General features: G+C 35.0%; 3 protein-coding genes across 4 annotated transcripts; 1 reads left to right on the top strand and 2 right to left on the bottom strand.

Moving 5' to 3' along the window:
• Positions 1 to 318: 318 nt before the first annotated feature.
• Positions 319 to 1,152, bottom strand: LOC109158848 (chromo domain-containing protein LHP1-like). The gene is made up of 2 exons (XM_019306740.1): positions 617 to 1,152; positions 319 to 532 (listed from the first exon to the last, which is right to left on the bottom strand). Exons 1-2 carry the CDS (start codon positions 1,089 to 1,091, stop codon positions 477 to 479), a joined length of 531 nt encoding a protein of 176 aa, XP_019162285.1. The 5' UTR covers positions 1,092 to 1,152; the 3' UTR covers positions 319 to 476.
• Positions 1,153 to 1,798: 646 nt separating this feature from the next.
• On the bottom strand, positions 1,799 to 5,341 carry LOC109159261 (protein TIC 56, chloroplastic). The gene is made up of 6 exons (XM_019307356.1): positions 4,727 to 5,341; positions 4,071 to 4,281; positions 3,658 to 3,855; positions 3,041 to 3,323; positions 2,512 to 2,674; positions 1,799 to 2,269 (listed from the first exon to the last, which is right to left on the bottom strand). The coding sequence occupies exons 1-6, from the start codon at positions 5,207 to 5,209 to the stop codon at positions 2,069 to 2,071; spliced, it is 1,539 nt and encodes a 512-aa protein (XP_019162901.1). The 5' UTR covers positions 5,210 to 5,341; the 3' UTR covers positions 1,799 to 2,068.
• Positions 5,342 to 9,910: 4,569 nt separating this feature from the next.
• LOC109159073 (ubiquitin-activating enzyme E1 1-like) lies at positions 9,911 to 16,159 on the top strand. Of its 2 annotated transcripts, none has more exons than XM_019307078.1 (7): positions 9,911 to 10,061; positions 10,231 to 10,604; positions 11,164 to 11,381; positions 11,481 to 12,275; positions 13,533 to 14,401; positions 14,710 to 15,142; positions 15,383 to 16,159. In XM_019307078.1, exons 2-7 carry the CDS (start codon positions 10,244 to 10,246, stop codon positions 15,977 to 15,979), a joined length of 3,273 nt encoding a protein of 1,090 aa, XP_019162623.1. In that variant the 5' UTR covers positions 9,911 to 10,061; positions 10,231 to 10,243; the 3' UTR covers positions 15,980 to 16,159. The 2 variants fall into 2 exon arrangements, with proteins under 2 accessions (XP_019162623.1, XP_019162624.1); XM_019307079.1 differs by having other exon boundaries at positions 9,918 to 10,061; positions 10,236 to 10,604.
• Positions 16,160 to 21,302: the final 5,143 nt, after the last annotated feature.

Raw genomic sequence — 21,302 nt, 5'->3', positions numbered from 1 at the left:
GATGGGCAATCAACTATCCACGCTCTTGTCACAAGAGTTGAGAACTGTGATCATATTATTGTTTGAGAGTCTAATCCTCCATAAAAATACTATTTATATTCTCAAATTATACTCTCAACTTTTACTCTCTCACGAATCTTAAAAGTAGACAACTTTTTTCCGAACTCACACAATAAAATCATCATATCAATATTTACTACATAAAAAGTATAATTTGAAAATCCACATAATATAACTCATTATTCATGCATTCATCCTTTAATGATATAGCAGATTATAGTTAATTTTTTCTTTAAAAAAAAATACAAAACATCAATCTTATAAATTTGTAGTACATAATATTGAGTGACCAGGAAAGTTCGTGACCATTATAGAACATAATTTGCATCTAAATATAATTTACAAGAATTGAGAACAGATATGATCATTTAATGTTGGTAAAATACAAATATTTGAAGACCATAGCCCCATCTCCATTAGTCATGCACAATGGAATGGATCAATATAGACGCCTCTTCCGGCGCCATACTATCTGTTCACAGTAACAACCAAAATCAGCAAATTAAAAAACACAATACTCACACGCAAATCAGAAATCACGTACGGCCATATATACCTGAGAGAGGCTTTGGCAAGTGAGAAACAATATTATCCAGAACGCTGATACTGCCGCCGCCGCCGCCGCCGCCTTCAGCATCCTTGACTTGCTCATCTTCTCCGCCATTCTCGGCATCACTCTCTCCATTCCCATTGCTTTCCCTCTCCCCATCTCCGGCTTCACTCTGGTGGAAGATGTTTGAAATAAAACTGTTGATGATTCCTCCTCCGCCTCCGTCACCACCGCCGCCGCTTGCTTCATCTGCAGGATCGGAGGCTCTGCCGTCTTCGCTTTTCCCCTCCACTTCTTCCCCCTCTCTCCCTCTCGAAACCAAGGCAGAAATCAAGCTTTTGACAACCCCACTAGACTTTTTGCCTTCTTCTTCTTCTCGATCGCTGCTGCCTTGTTGAATTTGTTCTTCCGTTTCTTGATCTGCACTCATATCCTCGCTGTTCTTAACCAAGTCTTCAATGGCTTCCACTCCGTCTTCCATCTTAGTTAGTTTCTCTTCTTTCTTCTGGATGGGTGATTACATAGAAAATGCAACCGCGTACTCCGTCCATTTATATATACATTTTCCTCGCGTATTTTCATGTCCCTGCCTTACCTTTTCATTGTCGGGACACCGGACACGTGACATTTCCTGACACATCCCACCCCACCTATCTCAATTTGCTAAAGTCGGTGCTGGACGCCTGTACCAACCAAAATTTTATTGCATAATAATAATATAATAAATTTATAATATCGAGTGATCGTATATTTTTTGAATTATTTTCAGTACTGTACAATTATTTATATTCAATGCAAATAATACCTTAAATTTTATCAGAATTAAAAAAAAAATCATTTTAACCATTTATAAATTCTTAACAAAATGATAAATTTGAAACTAAAACCATAAAGATTACTACAGAATTAAAAGTAATTGATGAATTAAATCAAATTCTTCATTTATTTATACATTTACAACTAGAAAACAATAAACCCTAACACATAACTCACTTAGTTGTAACTTTATTGGCAATGACACATGATTAAATCTTGATAATTGATTAATTGTAAAATTCTTTTTGAGGTAACTCATTGTGAGTAACAGACATTGATCTTCCTACCTAATGAATATCTGAGTCGCGAGTTATCCATTCACAATCCTATCATATTCGAGTAAAGGATTTCACTTTTTGTGGACAAAAATAGAAAACAAGAAATAAAAAAGTTGTTTCAAGTTTCCATTGCCGTAAAAATCAAAGGTTTTAGGTTGTGAATAGACGGCCAAAAATGACACAAGTGAAAACCCTTTGGATAATTGTAAGTATCAGAAATCATATATATGCTATTATGCAGCGTCGAGTTTATAGGTCATGGAGAAGCAGCAAGCTAATGAATGCTTTTGCCACAGCAGAATCTTGGCAACAATCTTTTCTAGTATTTTACTGTCTGCAAGCCGATCCGATCAAACATCGCTGATCACTTTTCACCACGACGATGACCAAGGTACTTCCTTTCCAGCTCGGCATTCTTCTTCGCTTCCTTGATCCTCATTCTCCTCTTCAATCTGGCGGCGTTATAAGCTGCAATTATATCCAACACAGCGCCAAAACCGGGGATGCCACGCATTAGTATGCTACGCATTTTTACCCAGAAGTCATTGTAGTGGCCCGCCAAGGCCTGCAGGTAGAAAGAAGAATTGCATGACCACGTGAAACTGACTCAAATATCAGGTACAAGAAGCGCCATTTGAATGGTACTTTAGTTTCTTTTTGAACCTTCTTTCATGAAAGGTGAGATACTAAGAGCAAAATTCATTAAATTGTTGACATATTTTAGATTCCCATGCCAACATGTGGATTTGTAAGTCAAAACTAATGCAGAAATAAGAAAAGCATGAGTGTTTGGTGGGGAATCCGTACCCAGATATCCCTATTCCAATCATAAATGTAAGGAGGGCCTGTTGTGTATGAACCAAGGGGTTCACGATACCAATCACGTCCAAATGTTAATTGATCCATTGCTTGTTCAACACTCAGAACCTCCCATGGCCGTAGCCCAGGGATTATCTTAGCCAATTGAATCCTGTACCAGAAAGGCTATGCTTAGTAAACAGAGTAGCTGATGCAATTATGAAGCGGGATATTCTAACAGAAACAATGAGCAAAATGCAGTGGTAACATTCACAAACAGGAAGATAACATGGTCTTACCGCACGCGCATAGGGTATACTGTTCTCAGCCAAGCAGGATTTGGAGTACATGGTAGTAAAAGAAGAAATGAAGTGCTAGACCGAAATTTACTCCGCTTAAAGTTATTATAAAACATTTGCAACATAAAAGATTGGGCATATTTAGCGTTTAAACAGAGCTTAGTAAGGCATGCTTCAACTAATTTGGAATTAAGAATGGGTTCAGTTGTTATCAATGCACGATGAAGGATATTACGCACCTGAGATCTTTTGGAATGTATTTGTTAGGCATGTGATCCTCATCCAAAATTGATGTCAGCTCAGATCCACTGGCCCAGAGAAACAGAGCATGACTTGGAGTTCTTACGCCAGGCCACACACCGCCATTTGCTTCCAGAACAGCCAAGTCACGCTTCTTGCTCTCATAAGCTTCTTGTTGGAGCTGATTATAGGTCTTTTCCTCTTGCCCCTTGAGAGGAACCCAAGGAGGTATACCCTTCTGGACTTTGTGGAATAAGGTTGTAGCAGCAGCAAATAGTCTGACTGGAAATCAAACACATTCAACCCAATCAATAAGTTTGCAGAAATGTATATTACATGCCACAGCATAAGATATGAATTGGGATACAAGCATACACATCACCGAAATCTGTAAAACAGTAGGTTGAACATCCAAAGTGTTATATATGCATCTTATTCTTAAATTACCATGAGGGTGTTATTTAAAAAGAATATCATATTTGAGAGAATCCTTGTGATTATGGTATTTCTTCCCATGGCAAAACATCATGTAACTTTTATCTGCTCTGTAACCAAATTCATAAATGAGATCAATAGCCGAAGAAATTGTAGAAGACACAAGTAGGTGAAAACAAACCGTCCCAGGTGGCAATAGCACGTTCCAAGCCATAAACCATGGATATAGGTGCCCATTCATCCATGTCGTCACCCCAAACGAAAGTATGCCTGTCAATGATTCCACCAGTCCAAGCAGTCCTAAGCTGTACTAATTCCATGGGACCCCTTGAACGACCCAATCTATCCTTGTAAAACCATCCACCAGTCTTCATTATAACTGGGCAAAAGTAACAATAAAGCTCAACTGAATGAAAACTAATCGGAGATAAACAAGAAAATTGAAAAGTGACTACTCCATCTATGAGAGCTAATAAATAAAATGGCAAGAAAAGACTAAAAATCATGGCAGAAGGTCAAAATACATGCATTGACACAGTTATAACAATCAAACTGCTAAAAACAAACTACTTAAATTTAATGCAGAGAACATACAATCGTAATACCGCTTTTCAAGCTTCTTATACCCAATAGCCTGTGCAGCATCAATGGGCCTTCCAGGTGGATATGGCCTTTGTCGGAACCCCCAGAGCCCAAAAAAGAATTGCCTTGCAAAATCCCAGAATTTATCATCTGACTCGTCTTTCGTCTTTATGGCCTTCCTCGGCATTGGCCTCCCATCCAATCCAATCACATTAGGAACTGCCTTCAGAAGCGAACATAGCAAGCTTTATCAGAATATTTTTAAATTACTATACAGAAAGTAGAACAAATACCATAAATTCTATCAAATAGTTTCTGCAGATAATGGAAAATATGAAGTTCAACTTCAAAGCTAAACTATATACTTAATCTGCTTTTACAATTTCTTGCTGAAAAATCAGAACAATAACAGAGATAATAATTTCTCCCTGAAACTCATTTACATTCCATCAGAGTTGAGAATTAAATTTTTATATGGAAATGTACTTCATTTCAGTGCTCATTTTACTGCCCTAAATAGACTAGCACTTCAAGCCTTCTAGAACTTTGATATAATCACCGCATTTATCTGACTATATAAGCAAATAAATGAACTTTGAAATTCAAAAATGAAATAGAAAATCCATATGGAATCTGGGTGCGGACTTTCAATTAGAGCAAGTTAATACCTTCCACAATTTTTTGTCTTCTCTCTGGTAAGGAGCTGAATTCTCTCGAAGAGCAGTCTCATTAATCTTATCTGCAATCTCTTCAGCGCGGGCCAAAAACTGCACAACCGGGCTTTCCTTGAATTCTGAGAACCACCTCTCGTTCTCCTCAATCTCCTCTTGGGTCGGGTTCTCCTTCGTCTCAAAAATCGAATCCTCGCTCAGTATCTTCTCTACTTTCGGCGTGTGCCGGTGGTCCGGCAGCGTCTCGCACTCCCAGTAGAACTGGTCAAGCATCCGGCGATACATTCCAGGGCCAGGAGGTTTTTCCTTCTTCGGTTTTCGAGAAAATGGGAGTGAAATGGCGGCAAAGGGAGGATTCTTAGTTTGGGGTTTAAAGGGGTTTACAGACTCAAAAAATGTATGCACATCGACGAATTTAATAGGATTTGGAGGTTTACTGAACCAGTTATCACTGAAAGGGTTGAAGTTAACCGATGCCATTGTTTCGGGTTATAGTGGTTTCCGAGCTTGTGCTTGAGTAGCAATGGAGCGAGGGAGATTTGACAATGGCGGACTAGCTGCGACTGCAGTCAGGTAGAGATCATCGATGATTTGGGATAATCTTTCTACTCCGTATTTTTGTCACTCTTACAGATTAGCTAACGGCCCAATCCAATTTGCAAATTCGGACTTGATGGCCCAATATTGGCGAGATCCGCAAATTATATCTGGGTCACGACCTACAATAGTTATGCTGTGCGGTGCACACGGTTGCAAAATGATGCCGTTTTGATTAAAAAACGTGCGTCTCATTTTAAAAAAGAAAATTCAATTTTGATTCCCCTCAACAACATTATTGTGGATATATAGTTATGAATTATTGTGGATATATAGTTATGAATTTGTGGATATAATATTATGAGTTTGTGGATATATAGTTATGAATTTATGGATATTTAGTTCATTCATTCTGAATTTTGTGTTATTCATTCACTGTGAATATATAGTTATAAATTTATGGATATATAATTATGAGTTTGTGGATATATAATTCAAATTATGCACAAAAAATGCTATTGCCGGTAATCAAACCTGATTTTTTTTTTTTAAGTGGGACGCGCGTTTTTAGTCAAAACGACGTCGTTTTTGCAATCGTGTGCACCATACATGGTGCACACGGTTGCACAGCATAATTTATTATGTGCCATGGTCTAAATTATATACATATCATTAATATATTATATGCTTTGAGTTGACGAGGCCCTATACAAAGTATGAGCACTATCTTAAAATCAATACCGTAAAATATATCATTCTTATCTTAACTATAATATAGCCATATGGTTTGGTGAACAATTATTGTAACAATAATTGCTCAGCAAATCATATGGTTATATTATAGTTAAGATTTATTTATTTATTTATTACATAGTGCATAAAAATTCAAATTAACCTTAATTCATTTTTATCTCTCTTGCTTCATTCAATCCATCCAAAAACTCACAAATAAACTTCAATTGAGATTATTCTAATGAGGTCAATCTTAAAAAATTTAGTACATAGTATTTAATATTACAAATTTTTAAGAACTTAGTAAACTATAATTGTAATTGAATTACAATTTTCAGAGTCACCACGGATCAAAATTTGTAGACCTTTGAGATTTCTAAAAAATTCAAAGGTCTACAATTTTAATCCGTAGTGACTCTGAAAATTTTAATTCAATTACTATTGTAGTTTACTAAGTTCCTAAAAATTTGTAATATTAAATACTATGTACTAAATTTTTAATATAGTTTAAGATTTGTAGTAATCATCCACCTTAAATATAAATTCTTATTTTAATTGTAAATATATTTATGTTCATAATTTTATCATAGCAATTCACACATAATTATTAAATAACAAAATTTGTATATATGAATAAACCTCATATATGGTATATTTTTATAACATATTTCTCGTGCATCGCACGTGACAAATACTAGTTTATATATTATTTTTCAATATAAAAATTTTGAACAATTTTGCCATAATCATGCTCAATCAATTATGAGAGATTAGTGAAAATTGAATTACAACTTTGGTAATAAAAAAATTTGGGGAAAAATTATAAAATTAATGGAGAAAGGAATAATCTTGTCCTCTTCAATGGTAGTGGGTGATTTGGAGGAAAAAAAAAAAAAAAAAAAAAAAACTTATGAGTTTTAGGCAAAATAAAAGTATACGTGAATGAATGTGGGTTTAATTGTATTTTTTTTTTCTTAAGCACCTAGGTGAAAATTAGATATTAGTCTCTCTAAAATTGATGTCATTTGCAGTTGGAAATTATGCACGGGCCAAAAACCGCCCCTGCATTTAACATATACACAATTTGTTAGTTGAAAATACATAACATATTAATTTTATACAGATAATTTGAATCATGATCCATGATACATTGTCAACATTGGTTCATCGATATACACAATGCATTGTCAATCTACACAATATGTTTTTGGATTGGTCTCTTGAGAGAAATACTATGCGTAGTATCTTATCTTATATCTAATAATAATAGATCATAACATAATTACAAATATAATTATTCCGTAATATTTTGAGTATTATATATAATAAGTTTATATCATAAATGCATAATTTTACAATAAAATTGCAATAGACAATTTGGAGAAATATAAAGTAATAATATAATAAAATTACATATATCGTCAATACTTTAAACCATATATATATATATATATATATATATATATATATATATATATATTCTGTAATACTTTATAGCATAAATGAAGTATTTGATAGTAAAACTCTAATGGACAATTTGTACGAAATAAAACGATAACATAACAACATTGCATATATAATCAATAATTTAATTTAATTTTCAAAAAATAATAATATTTTAAGCCTTATACTTATAACTAGTATTTATCCCGTGCGATACACAGAAAATATGTTATAAAAATATACCATATATGAGATTTATTCATATATAAAGATTTTGTTATTTAATAATTATTATGTGTGAATTGCTATGATAAAATTATGAACATAAATATATTTACAATTAAAATAAGAATTGATATTTAAGTTGGGTGATTACTACAAATCTTAAATTATATTAAAAATTTAGTATATAGTATTTAATATTACAAATTTTTAAGAATTGAACTTAGTAAAATTACAATAGTAATTGAATTACAATTTTCAGAGTCACTACGGATCAAAATTTTTATACCTTTGAGATTTCTATAAATTTTAGATCTAAAAATTTTGATCCGTGGTGACTCTGAAAATTGTTAGAAATCTCAAAGGTTTAAAAATTTTGATATGTGGTGACTCTGAAAATTGTTATTCAATTACTATTGTAGTTTACTAAATTCTTAAAAATTTGTAATATTAAATATTATGTACTAAATTTTTAAGATTGACCTCATTAGAATAATCTCAATTGAAGTTTATTTGTGAATTTTTAGATGGATTGGATGAGGCAAGAGAGATGAAAAATGAATTAAGGTTAATTTGAATTTGTATTTACCATGTAATAAATATATAACCATATGGTAATATAACCATATGGTTTGGTGAGCAATTATTGTCACAATAATTGCTCTACCAATTCATATGACTATATTATAGTTAAGATACTTTATAACATACATGTAATACTTTATAGTAAAATTGTAATATATAATTTGCCGAAAATAAAGTAATAACATAATAATATTAATATATAGTCAATATTAGTATTTGTCCCATGCGATGCACGGAAAATATGTTATAAAACTATACCCTATATGAGGTTTATTCATATATAAAATTTTTGTTATTTAATAATTATTATGTGTGAATTCCTATGATAAAATTATGAACATAAATATATTTACAATTAAAATAACATTTAAGGTGGGTGATTACTACAAATCTTAAACTATATTAAAAATTTAGTACATAGTATTTAATATTACAAATTTTTAAGAACTTAGTAAACTACAATAGTAATTGAATTACAATTTTAGAGTCACCACGGATCAAAATTTTTAGACCTTTGAGATTTCTAACTCTAGATGTAGCAACATACAATTGACCTTTAAAGACCAAAATCACAATCTTAGTTCGAACATTGATTTTTTCTTCCAAATACTATCGAATTAAGTGTGTAATCAATAAAAGATGAGAACTAATAATTCGAGAATATAATCTTAATGTTACTAAGCCACTTCACGTCAATTAAGTTGGAGAATGTTGTTGGATAGTATCCGATGAATCCACGAATAACGCATATTTGTCTCCGTAGTCCTCAATTTGCACATCAACAATCTTAAATATTAGGCCGCTTAGCTATGCCATATATTAATTTCAAACTTATGAAATTTGGGATTGCATGCAATAAAAAGTATATTTTAAATATACTAAGGGTACATTATATATGTATGTAAGGTACTTTCAATATAAAAATAATGTATTTTTAATATATTAAAAATGTATTTGATATTCATGATCCATACAATTATGTGGACCATCGTTCCTCACAATAATTTGCCCGTAGAAATTGAAATATAAATAAATATAATAAATAAATAAATAAGTATATATATTATAGAAACTGTCCGTGAAAATTATTATCATTATTATTATTATTGCAATTATTATTATTATTGTTGTTGTTGTTATTATAATTAACAATATTATTATGGTTTTGTGAAAATTAAATGTTAATTATCAACATTTAATTTTCACAATAACAATATTATTATGGTCTTGTAAAAATTAAATGTTGATTATCACCATTTAATTTTCACAAGACCATATGACTTTATTACATAACATTATTACAAATATAATCAATATTTTATTTGTTATATAAAATAAAATTTATAACGTTAATGCAAAACTTTATATGAGACAAATTCCATGAAATAAAGTGTAATTACATAATAGAGTTGCAGCTATAAACAATATTTTAAACCTTATATATAATATAATTGAATAGCATAAATATAATATATCATAACAATATTGTAATTGACAATTTACATAAAATAATATTACTACCAAATATGAAAAGTTTATATATCCTACGTTCACTTTAAATTTTCGATTATTTTTCTTAAATTGGATAAATGTTTAAGCAAATAAAATTAATAAATTAATAATTTATAATTTGCAATGACATTTGCAGCCAGAAATCAAAGGAGACAAGTACCTAAACAGTAAACACAAACGAAACACTCTCATTTCCTTGATTAATAAGCTCCGAAAGGTGATGAAGGAAACCCTATTAATAATCTCAGGCATCCCCACTTTCCTTCCTTGAGCTTCCTTCAGTCCTTCATTGTCTTTTTCGGTACGTCTCCTTTCATTCGTTTATATTTATTTACTTTACCCTTTCTCCTCATTCGTACATACATCTGGATTCGGACCTGAGTTTTTCTGCTGTGAAATTGCTCAAGTTTTATTTTTATAAATTTATAATAATTTGAAGATTTTAACATGGCTATTGATGAATCAATCAGTTCAGACCGCTTTATGCTTCCGTTGAAGAGGTCAGCAGTTGGAGGGGACGCCGCCGCTTCAGAACTAGAAGGTTCTTCTTCCTCTGCTTCTTATTCCCTGAACAAACGGCTCAAATCCGATTGCTATATCGGCGGCGGCGGAGAGGAATCGAGTGTCGAGATGGGAGGCGTGGAGGTGAACGGAAATGATGCTGTTAGTAACGGCCGTCGGACTGAGAATGGTAAATCGCCGATTGACTGCTCGCGTAATTCTCCCGACATCGATGAGGATCTGCACAGCCGTCAGCTCGCTGTGTATGGCCGTGAGACCATGCGTCGGTTGTTCGGCTCTAATGTTCTTATCTCTGGAATGAAAGGCCTCGGAGTTGAGATCGGTATGGAATGATAGTTTTCCTTTTTATTTTGAATTTGTTTTCCCATTTATTTGGATTTTGTGTCTGAATTGTTGAGGTATGCAGGTAGCTCACTTTTAAATGCTGTGCATCATTATTTATTTATTTTTTTAAAAATTTGGTTTGTTGTTTTTTTAGCTGTTGTATGATCCCGATCTGTATATTGTGATGATTGAGCTCACAGGAACTCTGATAATCTCATTTTATCTAGTTTCAATGTAATTCCAACGGCAAGTACTGCAATATTTATACACACATTCCTTCATTAAAAGGCACCTGGCGACCTAGGTGTGCACTGATTGTTGCCCGAATGTATTTACAGTCTTTAAAATGATGCATATACATTCATGAAGTGAATCTAGGGTTGTGTATTTGTTATAATACCTTTATTCAGTGTAATGTTTATTTCTTCTTTGTTGTATGTAGTATTGTAGTTGCATTGTATTTACTTGGCAGCAGAGAGCATCATTTTATATATCTGACTATTTTGAATTGACACTTGCAACTAAGAGCATCATTTTATTGTTATTGTTATTGGCAGCGAAGAACCTCATTCTTGCTGGTGTCAAATCTGTTACTTTACACGATGAAGGAAATGTGGAGCTGTGGGATCTGTCTAGCAATTTTGTTTTCTCTGAGGATGATGTGGGGAAAAACAGGGCTCTTGCTTCTGTTCAGAAATTGCAAGAACTAAACAATTCTGTGATTATTTCTACCCTAACAAATGAGTTGAGTAAGGAACAACTCTCTGATTTTCAGGCAAGTGCCCTCCTTGGTTAACTATACTAATTTAATATGCCATCTCATGTACACTATACAAAATAACACAACCTTTCATGTTTGATGTTTGGGATGCAGGCAGCTGTATTTACTGATATCCGCTTAGAGAAGGCAATGGAATTTGATGATTACTGTCATAATCACCAGCCTCCAATTGCCTTTATCAAAACTGAAGTATGTGGCCTTTTTGGTAGTGTATTTTGTGACTTTGGCCCTGAATTCACAGTTCTTGATGTTGATGGCGAGGATCCACGTACAGGCATTATTGCATCTATTAGCAATGACAATCCTGCTCTTGTTGCGTGCGTTGATGATGAAAGGCTTGAGTTTCAGGATGGAGATCTTATTGTCTTTTCCGAAGTCCGAGGAATGACAGAATTGAATGATGGAAAGCCAAGGAAAATAAAAAATGCAAGGCCTTATTCATTTACGATTGAAGAAGATACCACAAAGTATACCGCATATGAGGGAGGTGGTATTGTCACACAGGTAAAGGAACCTAAAGTCTTGAAATTCAAGCCGCTGCGAGAAACACTTAAGGATCCTGGTGATTTTCTTCTCAGTGACTTCTCAAAATTTGAACGACCACCAGTACTGCACTTAGCATTTCAAGCGTTGGATAAGTTTATTTTGGAGTTAGGACGGTTTCCTATTTCTGGATCAGAAGAAGACGCTCAGAAACTTATACAGCTGTTTACTGAACTTAACAATAGTTTGCCTGATGCTAAACTTGAAGAGGTTGACCATAAACTTCTCCGAAGTTTTGCCTTTGGTGCTAGGGCTGTGCTAAACCCAATGGCTGCTATGTTTGGCGGTATTGTTGGACAAGAAGTTGTAAAGGCTTGCTCTGGGAAGTTCCACCCACTTTTTCAGGTTCGTTATTTAATTCTTTTTGCTTGGATTTGCTCATTTTGTGAGTTGAAGGCAACTTTAGCCATCTTTTCTGAGCATGAATATTTGACTCTTTGACTAGTGTTTATTGAAGGCAACAGAAATATGCCAGTTATTCAATAGTGATGTGCTTTATTGCATCGGGTTGGTGATCGTGATTTTGCAGCTGTATTTTATTATTGACATCCAGCTTGCAGAATCCTATTTAATTACAACTTCACTATCACCTTTATTGGCTCAGCATCAATTGTATTTTTAGCATTATCCTTTGATTTTAATCACTAGAACTACAAATTATCCTTACATAACTACGCGCTGATTATAAAATTCTATTGGTATTGCCAATTTGAAAAAAAGGATTAATAGTACATTTGATCTTTATTAATATCTTCTGACTGGGTGTAATGTGTAAGTTGCTTTTCCGTGGTTGTTCAACTAATTTTTGGTACTTGTGGACTTGTGGTTTGAGCTGTAGATACTATTATTGTACACTTGACCTAGTGACACATGTACTGTTCACCTAACACGGATTATGCATTACCGTGTTAAGCTTCAACTATTTGAAGTAGGGATGGCAATTTCAATCCGACCCGTGGATATCCACCCGAATCCACCCCGCATGGATCGGGTTTTTTTGGGTGATGGTGGGTGGTGGGTCGGGGGTGGGTCTTAAAAAAGAAAACCCGCGGTGGGTCGGGTTGGATTTGGGTTCTATGTACAAGACCCGCCTAGAACCCCACCCGACCCACCATGTGTGTGTGTATATATATATAATAGTAAAATAAATACTAGTATGTAGTTATTTATAATAGTTTATATAACTCCGTGTATCTTTTTACTATTTTTTATATCAAAACTACTAAGTTTATTTTAAAAATTAACAATTTAGTTATTATATTTAAATATTTCAATTATTTATGTTTTAGTATCACTAATGGATTTTATTTTTTTATTATGTGTAAATAATTTAAATATTATTTTTTGAAAAACATAATAAGATGATAAGTGGTGGGTACCCGTAGTGAGCACCCGCACCCGGTGGGGGTGGGGGTGGGTTCTGAAAAAGTCCACCCGATGCGGGTTGGAGGTGGGGGTGGGTGGAGAAAATATAAGGTGGGTCGGGTGATGGATGTAGCCCTCCCCGACCCACACCCGACCCATTGCCATCCCTAATTTGAAGTCCTTTGGTCATGTATGTTTTATTAGTGTGGACTAATCAGTTACTTTTTATGGCTGCAGTTTTTCTATTTCGATTCTCTGGAGTCTCTTCCAGCTGAGCCCCTGGATACCAGCGACTTAAAGCCGTTGAATAGTCGCTATGATGCTCAAATCTCTGTGTTTGGATCTAAATTACAGAAGAAACTGGAGGATGCGAAGGTTTTTGTTGTGGGATCTGGTGCTCTTGGGTGCGAGTTCTTGAAGAATTTAGCTCTGATGGGGGTTTCTTGTGGGGAGAAGGGAAAGCTAACTATCACCGATGATGATGTCATTGAAAAGAGCAACCTTAGCAGACAATTCCTTTTCCGTGATTGGAATATTGGACAGGCTAAATCTACAGTTGCTGCCTCAGCCGCTTCATTGATTAATCCTCTTCTACATATTGAAGCTCTGCAAAACCGTGCAAGCCCTGATACTGAAAATGTGTTTGATGATACATTCTGGGAAAATTTGAATGTTGTCATCAATGCTCTAGATAATGTTAATGCCAGGCTTTACATTGACCAAAGGTGCTTGTATTTTCAGAAACCATTACTGGAGTCGGGAACTCTAGGTGCCAAGTGTAACACTCAGATGGTAATACCTCACCTAACTGAGAATTATGGTGCTTCAAGGGATCCTCCTGAAAAACAAGCACCAATGTGCACTGTGCATTCCTTCCCGCACAACATTCATCACTGTTTGACATGGGCAAGATCTGAATTTGAGGGTTTACTTGAGAAAACCCCTACTGAAGTAAATGCTTATTTGACTAGTCCAACCGAATACACATCTGGAATGAAAAATGCTGGTGATGCACAGTCCAGAGATACCTTAGAACGTGTTCTTGAATGCCTTGAGAAGGATAGATGCGATACATTCCAAGACTGCATAGCCTGGGCTCGTTTAAAGTAAATTAAACACGACTTTCCATTTTTGTGTGTGTGTTTTTTTTTGGATGACGAGGGAAACCTCACAACCCTTTTGGGTGTGAGTAAACCCCGCCTTGTGACCCTAGCCGGCAAAGGACCACAAGGAAGTAAATCAACCTAGGTTACCCATAGTTGACCGGCTCAAACCAAGGGGGCAAGGATTCGAACTCGTGACCTTGTGCTTACAAGCGTGGATCTCTTGCCATCTTGGCTGGGGTTACCCCTCCATTTTTGTGTGCTTGTTTTCCTATCTTAAGTTTCTCATAATTTGAATTTTTTAATAACAGGTTCGAAGACTACTTTGTGAACCGTGTGAAGCAATTGGCATTCACTTTTCCAGAGGATGCCATGACTAGCAGTGGTGCTCCATTTTGGTCTGCACCAAAGCGCTTTCCAAGACCACTTCAGTTCTCCACCAATGACTCTAGTCACCTTAATTTTGTTATGGCAGCATCCATATTGCGAGCTGAAACATTTGGCATACCTATCCCAGATTGGATCAAGTCTGAACAGAAGTTGGCTGATGCCATTGACAGAGTGATAGTCCCTGATTTCGAACCGAAAAAGGATGTCAAGATTGAGACAGATGAGAAAGCAACTAGTATTTCAACATCATCCATAGATGATGCTGCAGTGATCAATGAGTTGGTCAGGAATCTGGAATTGTGCAGAGAGAAATTGCCTGCAGGCTATAAGATGAACCCTATTCAGTTTGAGAAGGTACTGCCATCATCTCTTTATGCACCATACCCTCAAGGGAAAAGGAAAAAAGGGGGGGGGGGGGGGGGGGGGGGGAGAATTAGAACCATGTGCAATTAATTGCCGTTTTGCTTTTTACAACATTTGGCATCATCTGCTTGTTTTTAAGGAAAGAAACAGATTGTGTGATAATGTTTGTTTTCTGTTCCTTGACATCATGGTCTTTCTACTCAGTTTTCCCTAATTTGTGTGAATGTGCAGGATGATGATACCAACTATCATATGGACATGATTGCTGGACTTGCCAACATGAGAGCAAGAAATTACAGCATCCCTGAGGTTGACAAACTGAAAGCCAAATTCATTGCTGGGAGGATTATTCCCGCGATTGCTACTTCAACTGCTATGGCAACAGGTCTTGTTTGCTTAGAGCTATACAAGGCTCTGGATGGACAACACAAGGTGGAGGATTACCGCAACACATTTGCAAATTTGGCACTCCCCTTGTTTTCAATCGCTGAGCCAGTACCACCCAAAGTGATCAAACATCAAGACATGAGCTGGACTGTCTGGGACAGGTGGATTTTGAGGGATAATCCGACACTGAAAGAGCTCATCAAGTGGCTCCAAGATAAAGGTCTAAATGCCTATAGCATCTCTTACGGCAGCTGCTTACTTTACAATAGCATGTTCCCTAGGCACAAGGACCGCATAGATCGTAAGATGATGGATTTGGCCAGGGATGTTGCCAAGGCAGATTTCCCTCCATATCGTCGTCATTTTGACATTGTGGTGGCTTGTGAGGACGATGATGATAATGATGTTGATATACCTCAGATTTCTATATACTTCAGGTAGACAGTTCGTTCCGACTTGTTGGAGGAATTGGGTAGAAATTGTTTAGATTATTGATGTAATGTTTGATATTGCAATTTAGACTCCTGTCTTTTTCGTCTAAGTATACATTTAGACATTCCGTGCATGCACGATCAACAGTTAGCTTTTTTATTAATGCTTAGTTTTATGTTTGTTTTCATATTTTGCTTTGGTTGTGATATTTCTTCCTTCAAATAGAAATATTGTATTTTTTTTTTCCACTTATCTTGACCCATCCATTGAATGGCTCAAAGTTGGATTTCATGGTGTGGTTTTCATGTACAGAAACTCTCAAAATGAACATTTTGAGAATGTTTCTTAAAAATGAATAAAAATTCCATCAAATGTTTTAGACTTCTGATATAGTGATATGTATGTATTGTGTATGTACACTAACACTTGCATAACAATTTAACGCCTTGAAGAAATAAATGGAGACAATAATTTGAGCGTGTTCTTATGTACTTTCTTCCTATTTTCTTGCGGTTCTTGTCTTTTACATCCAGGTTGAAACTCTCACCAATGGTGTTTCTCTCCATTCCAAGATCATCTCATGCTGTTTCTCTTCTTCAATCCTGACTCTGTATGGACTCTCTCTTTCATTCACCATTTCTTTAGCCTGGAAAATGTTTTCTCTGCTTAGCTTCCGGCCCTGCAACCCCATTTCTGCCCGGAGATCGGGAATTGCCTTCATCTTGTTTTCTTGCCAGTCATGAAACCAAGAATCAGAGCAGGCATGAGGCGCTAAGAAAAGAGTCTCTACTGCAATCCTTGCTTCGGTGAGATTAACCGGGAAGTGCCATTCCATTGATTCAAACAAGGATTTGTAGTGTACTAACTGCCTGTTAAAGAAAGAAGTGTAACCTGAAAATGAACTGCTCCAACACCCTGATTCTCCATCAGCAAAAACCACAATCCCAGATTGGATTGCAGAATAGGGCGACAGTTCCTTAGCTATCTCTAGAAACTGCATGGCTTGACTTCTTTGTTGCCTGTTTGTCATGTGCGGGAGCCTGAACGTGCAGTTGAAGGCTAACCATTCTTTCCTTTTCCCTGTTTTCTTCGTTCTTTTCGCTTCGTTGACTAATTCCTCTAAGCTCATTTCCTCAATTTGCAGTTTTATACCCAACGGCTTTGCATGGTCATAAAGCCTTCTCTTTGTCTGCTCAAATCTCCAGTAGTGGTGACTGGTGGACTCCTCTTCCCTTCTCACAGATGTGAGTCTCAGAGCCCTTCTTGTCTGAGCCATGGATTCAATCAGAGGGGGCCACTGGACTCCATCTCCCATATCAAAGTCTATTATATGAACTGCTTCTGCACCATCCGGTATGGCTTCAAGGATGGCAGAGTTAGCAGAAAAGTGTGCAAATCTCCCATATGGCAGAACCTGGTACAACACTTTGAATGCTGTCTCGTAGTTCTTGATTGCTTCGCATCTCAGATAACTGCCTCCTCTATCCTCTTTGGTCTGGACAACGTTGTATGCAACCCGCTCAAGTGTTTCCCCTAAAGCATTTGCTTTACGCCTTATGCATCTCGCGATCTCCTCTGCTAGCTCCCTCTGCGTGTTTCCCATGGCCTCTGCATAAGCTGCTAGCAAGTGAAGAAGAAGGCACCAATGGCTATCATCCACTCCCACCCCATTTCCTGGTAAAACAACAGCCATGGAAGAATCCTCAGCAGACACAACTGAGAAATCTGGGCTCAAAACATCCTTTGTCACCTCTGAAGAGGTATTGTTAGTTCCCTCTTCACTCTCCTCATTGTTTAACCACCTCCAAACATCCTCATACATGCTGGGCTCTATATCATCCATGGAAACATCACCCTCCAGGAGTGGAGGGATTTGCATATCTCTTTGCAGATCTGCAAATTCAGGAAAATCATCATGGAATAAGGTCGAATCTAGCCCCGAGGAGTCTGCTGTGATGACTGGAGAAAGGTAACTGTTGTCTGTTACAAAAACATCCTCAAAAAAACTTAAGGATCCAGTACGAGGAGAAGTTGAGTAATTGGTTTCATAGGATAGCCAGGAAGGATGAAGAAGCTGTGGTTGCATCATTTTGGTTCAAGAAAAGCTTATACTCTGAAAGAACAGGAAAAATTCTGTCACTGATAGTTCTTTTTCATTGGTGTGAGTAACATCTTTTGAGCCTCTATAGATATATATATACTGAAAGGAATTTCAAGGGATGGTTAAACCAGTGAAATGTAGACAAATCACTATTCAATTGAATTTTTGTATTCTGGTGAAGTTCCATGCCTTCCCCTCTTTCTTTCTTGGAGCTTTCTTGGATGTAATATGTAAATCCATTTTTATATTCTATGTCATATCATTAAATAGATAGGAAATTGCCCATGCTTTTCAAGGCAATCACCTTCAACATACAAAAGAAATTGTTGTCAATAAAACTCTGCATGTCTTATTTGTTAAGGAACAGAATGTGGTTGGATAGTGGCAATCTTAACCAAGTTGATCGGACAGTTGTTTTAGTAATCATAAATTCTCAAGTTTGACTCCAGTGGCTTTCTTGATTTGAGTCGGTTAACTATAAGCAACCTAGCATGGTTTGCCTCATTATGCTCTGACTACTTAACTAGGGTCATGAATATCTATATATAAATATGTAATTCGACTATCAATTTAAACTTTTAGTTGAGACGAAACCAATGTTGAAAAAATCGCTAGGCACCTGGGGATCGCCTAGCGACTAGGCGCCGATTTGCAACACTGGACGAAACACATATTTCAATTTAGTATTAGTGTCAACTCATTCAAGGGTTATGGGTTACATGGAGCCCATCAAACATGTGTGAGGGTACTTGGCTACTGGTTTAAACTTTTAATTGAAATGAAATGCATACTTTAATTAAGATATATGAAGGTTGCTTTCTGACTCTTTTCTTAACACATTTCTTAGAAAAACCAAATCTTAAGCATTAGATATTTTAGTTGCTGTCAACGATCAATGTTGCATAAAGTTGCGGCAATTTGAATGCAAATTCAATTTCCTGGATTGTCCTACTTTTGATAGATATTTTTCCTTATCTCTTTAGATAACAAAACAACAGAAGGGAGAATAGAGTTTGAATTGGGAATGTCTTTACTATATACTCAAGAGTCAAGTCTTAATAATAATAATTTGCACAAAAAAAAAAAAAAAAAGGAAAATTGAGGGAACTTGCAGTAACAAGTACATTCAAATTTGAGGAGATTTAGGATTTGACTCGTGGCTGATTGTGTGATTCGCAGTTTACTCCTGTTGGCTCTGCAATGGTTCTAGGGGTAAGGTACTATGGGCTTAGGATTAGTCTAGCAAAATGAGATCATCTAAGGTTTTTTTTTTTTTTTTTTTTTTTTTTTTTTTTTTTTTAATGAGGAGATTTTGTTAGAAAACTGGCTAATAAGTATTATTTTGAGGAATATATTTTTAGGTGGGATCCGCTAACGAGTTTAATTTAGTCTAAGTAAATTTAGATTCTCTTAAGTAATAAGATTAGGGGGTGTTTGGTAAATACTCCGTAGTTGTTTACTGATTGGTTCGTGGATTTGACTAGTTGATAATATTTATTGATTGTAGAAAAATATTTGGTAAATTAGCTATTAGTTGATAGCTTATTACATGAAAAATGATTTTTTCAACCACGGCAATGAATTTGAAAAAAAAAAAAAAACGAATAGGAACAAGTTTTAATCCAAGTTGAAAAAAAATACCTGAGTGCAAACTAGTTTTTTTTTTTTTTTTTTGTGTGTGAAAACTCAAACTATACACCTCAATTATTGTAATGGGTGAAAATTATTTTGTCCCGAAAGGGGTGACCGAGTGGTGAAACATAATTTTCATACTAGAAGAAGGTCACTAGTTCAATATATACTAACACCCTTTCATTTGAGCTCGTTGCATATGGTCTTTGGTTTTCCTAGTGCAGTTTACTCCACTCATATCTTCAAATAGTGACTATGAGTTTTCTCGTCATCTCGACAAAAAATATTTTTTAACAAAATATAAATGCATAATGCCAAATTCTGGCGCTGTTATTTTAATGGTGAAATTGACTGCCTAAACGTCGTTATTTTTATTTATTTTTTATTTTTTGAAAATTTTGGACTAATTTGAACTTCCACAAGGGTAGGAAACTAGAAATAAGGGTATTTGTGATGTGATATGTTGATCTGTTTTCATCTGTTGACTGAGTAAGGGACAGTAAAGGTACAATTTTGCCTGTCTAAACTGCTTTTATTTATAGATTAATGCACATGAAAATAACAGCTTTATATCTGTCTAAACTTGTGGTCATGATCCAGAAATTTTATATTGGAACTGCAGTTCGGAAGCTTTTGAACTTATTAGGGTTTATTTAAGATAAGATAGATAAGGTGTTAATTTTATGTAGAGATTGCAGTTTTAGTGTTTGTTTTTGGCACATTATTAATCATATCACCTTCATCTTCTAATGGAAAAGATTCTTTGCAGACAATTATTATTATTATTATTATTATTATTATTATTATTATTATTATTATTATTATTATCACTTAATGACTTCATTTTGGATAATTATATTTTGGTCCTTGATAAACCTTGCACCCATGCGCAATTATTAACAAAACAAAACTTATAAACTTATTTTGGATTAGTTAACAAATGGAGTTGTACCTCAACCCTCACGACACTTAAATAACATCTTAGCATTTGAGATAAGTGCTCATATTAATATGCAACAAGCATATTAATTAAGAAATCTAATTAATAATCAACCTTGATTAATAAATGATACAAACAAGTTATATATGACAGCCAGGCATTAATTGACATTTATGATTAATTAGATAATCAACAACATTATAGATGCATGCAAGCTGAATTTGACAGCAAGGTGTTGACATTTAGGATTAGATATCATCCATATATATATGTGTGTGTTTATAGGGAGACGCTTATATAAGAACTTATTCTGAGAGAAAAATTAGGAATTAATCTCAGTTATTTGTCTATAAAATATAATGAATTTAAAACAATGATAGAAGAAAATACATTGACATTTTTATAATATTTTTTTTAACTTTAAAATGTACTATGTAGAATGCACATTGTGGTGTTGTTAAGTGCACTTTCTCGTAAAATTTAAAAGTATATACTTAGCAACATTACATGGTGCACTTTGTAATGAAAAATACTACATGTACTCTTATTTTTCACTCTCAATTTTTACTCTCACACAAAAAATCTTGATGTAGACACTTATATTGTGACTCACATGAAAAAAGTAACCTATCAGTGCCTGCCACATCAAGGAGTATGAT

The sequence above is a fragment of the Ipomoea nil genome, unplaced genomic scaffold, assembly GCF_001879475.1.
Source record: "Ipomoea nil cultivar Tokyo-kokei standard unplaced genomic scaffold, Asagao_1.1 scaffold2826, whole genome shotgun sequence".
In the NCBI taxonomy this organism is placed as follows: domain Eukaryota; kingdom Viridiplantae; phylum Streptophyta; class Magnoliopsida; order Solanales; family Convolvulaceae; genus Ipomoea; species Ipomoea nil.
Note: the sequence above shows the minus strand (reverse complement) of the source record. Positions and strands in the feature narration are given on the sequence as shown.

What these genes read in the sequence shown, in the direction of transcription:
- LOC109159073 (XM_019307078.1), top strand. Translation starts at nt 10,244, where the DNA reads ATGCTTCCGTTGAAGAGGTCAGCAGTTGGAGGGGACGCCGCCGCTTCA. An exon ending in ATAGCCTGGGCTCGTTTAAA is followed by an intron (nt 14,402 to 14,709) that starts GTAAATTAAACA and finishes TTTTAATAACAG; the next exon opens with GTTCGAAGACTACTTTGTGA. An exon ending in ACCCTATTCAGTTTGAGAAG is followed by an intron (nt 15,143 to 15,382) that starts GTACTGCCATCA and finishes GTGAATGTGCAG; the next exon opens with GATGATGATACCAACTATCA.
- LOC109158848 (XM_019306740.1), bottom strand. Translation starts at nt 1,091, where the DNA reads ATGGAAGACGGAGTGGAAGCCATTGAAGACTTGGTTAAGAACAGCGAG. An exon ending in CTTGCCAAAGCCTCTCTCAG is followed by an intron (nt 533 to 616) that starts GTATATATGGCC and finishes TACTGTGAACAG; the next exon opens with ATAGTATGGCGCCGGAAGAG.
- LOC109159261 (XM_019307356.1), bottom strand. Translation starts at nt 5,209, where the DNA reads ATGGCATCGGTTAACTTCAACCCTTTCAGTGATAACTGGTTCAGTAAA. An exon ending in AAGACAAAAAATTGTGGAAG is followed by an intron (nt 4,282 to 4,726) that starts GTATTAACTTGC and finishes TCGCTTCTGAAG; the next exon opens with GCAGTTCCTAATGTGATTGG. An exon ending in TGAAAAGCGGTATTACGATT is followed by an intron (nt 3,856 to 4,070) that starts GTATGTTCTCTG and finishes ACTTTTGCCCAG; the next exon opens with TTATAATGAAGACTGGTGGA.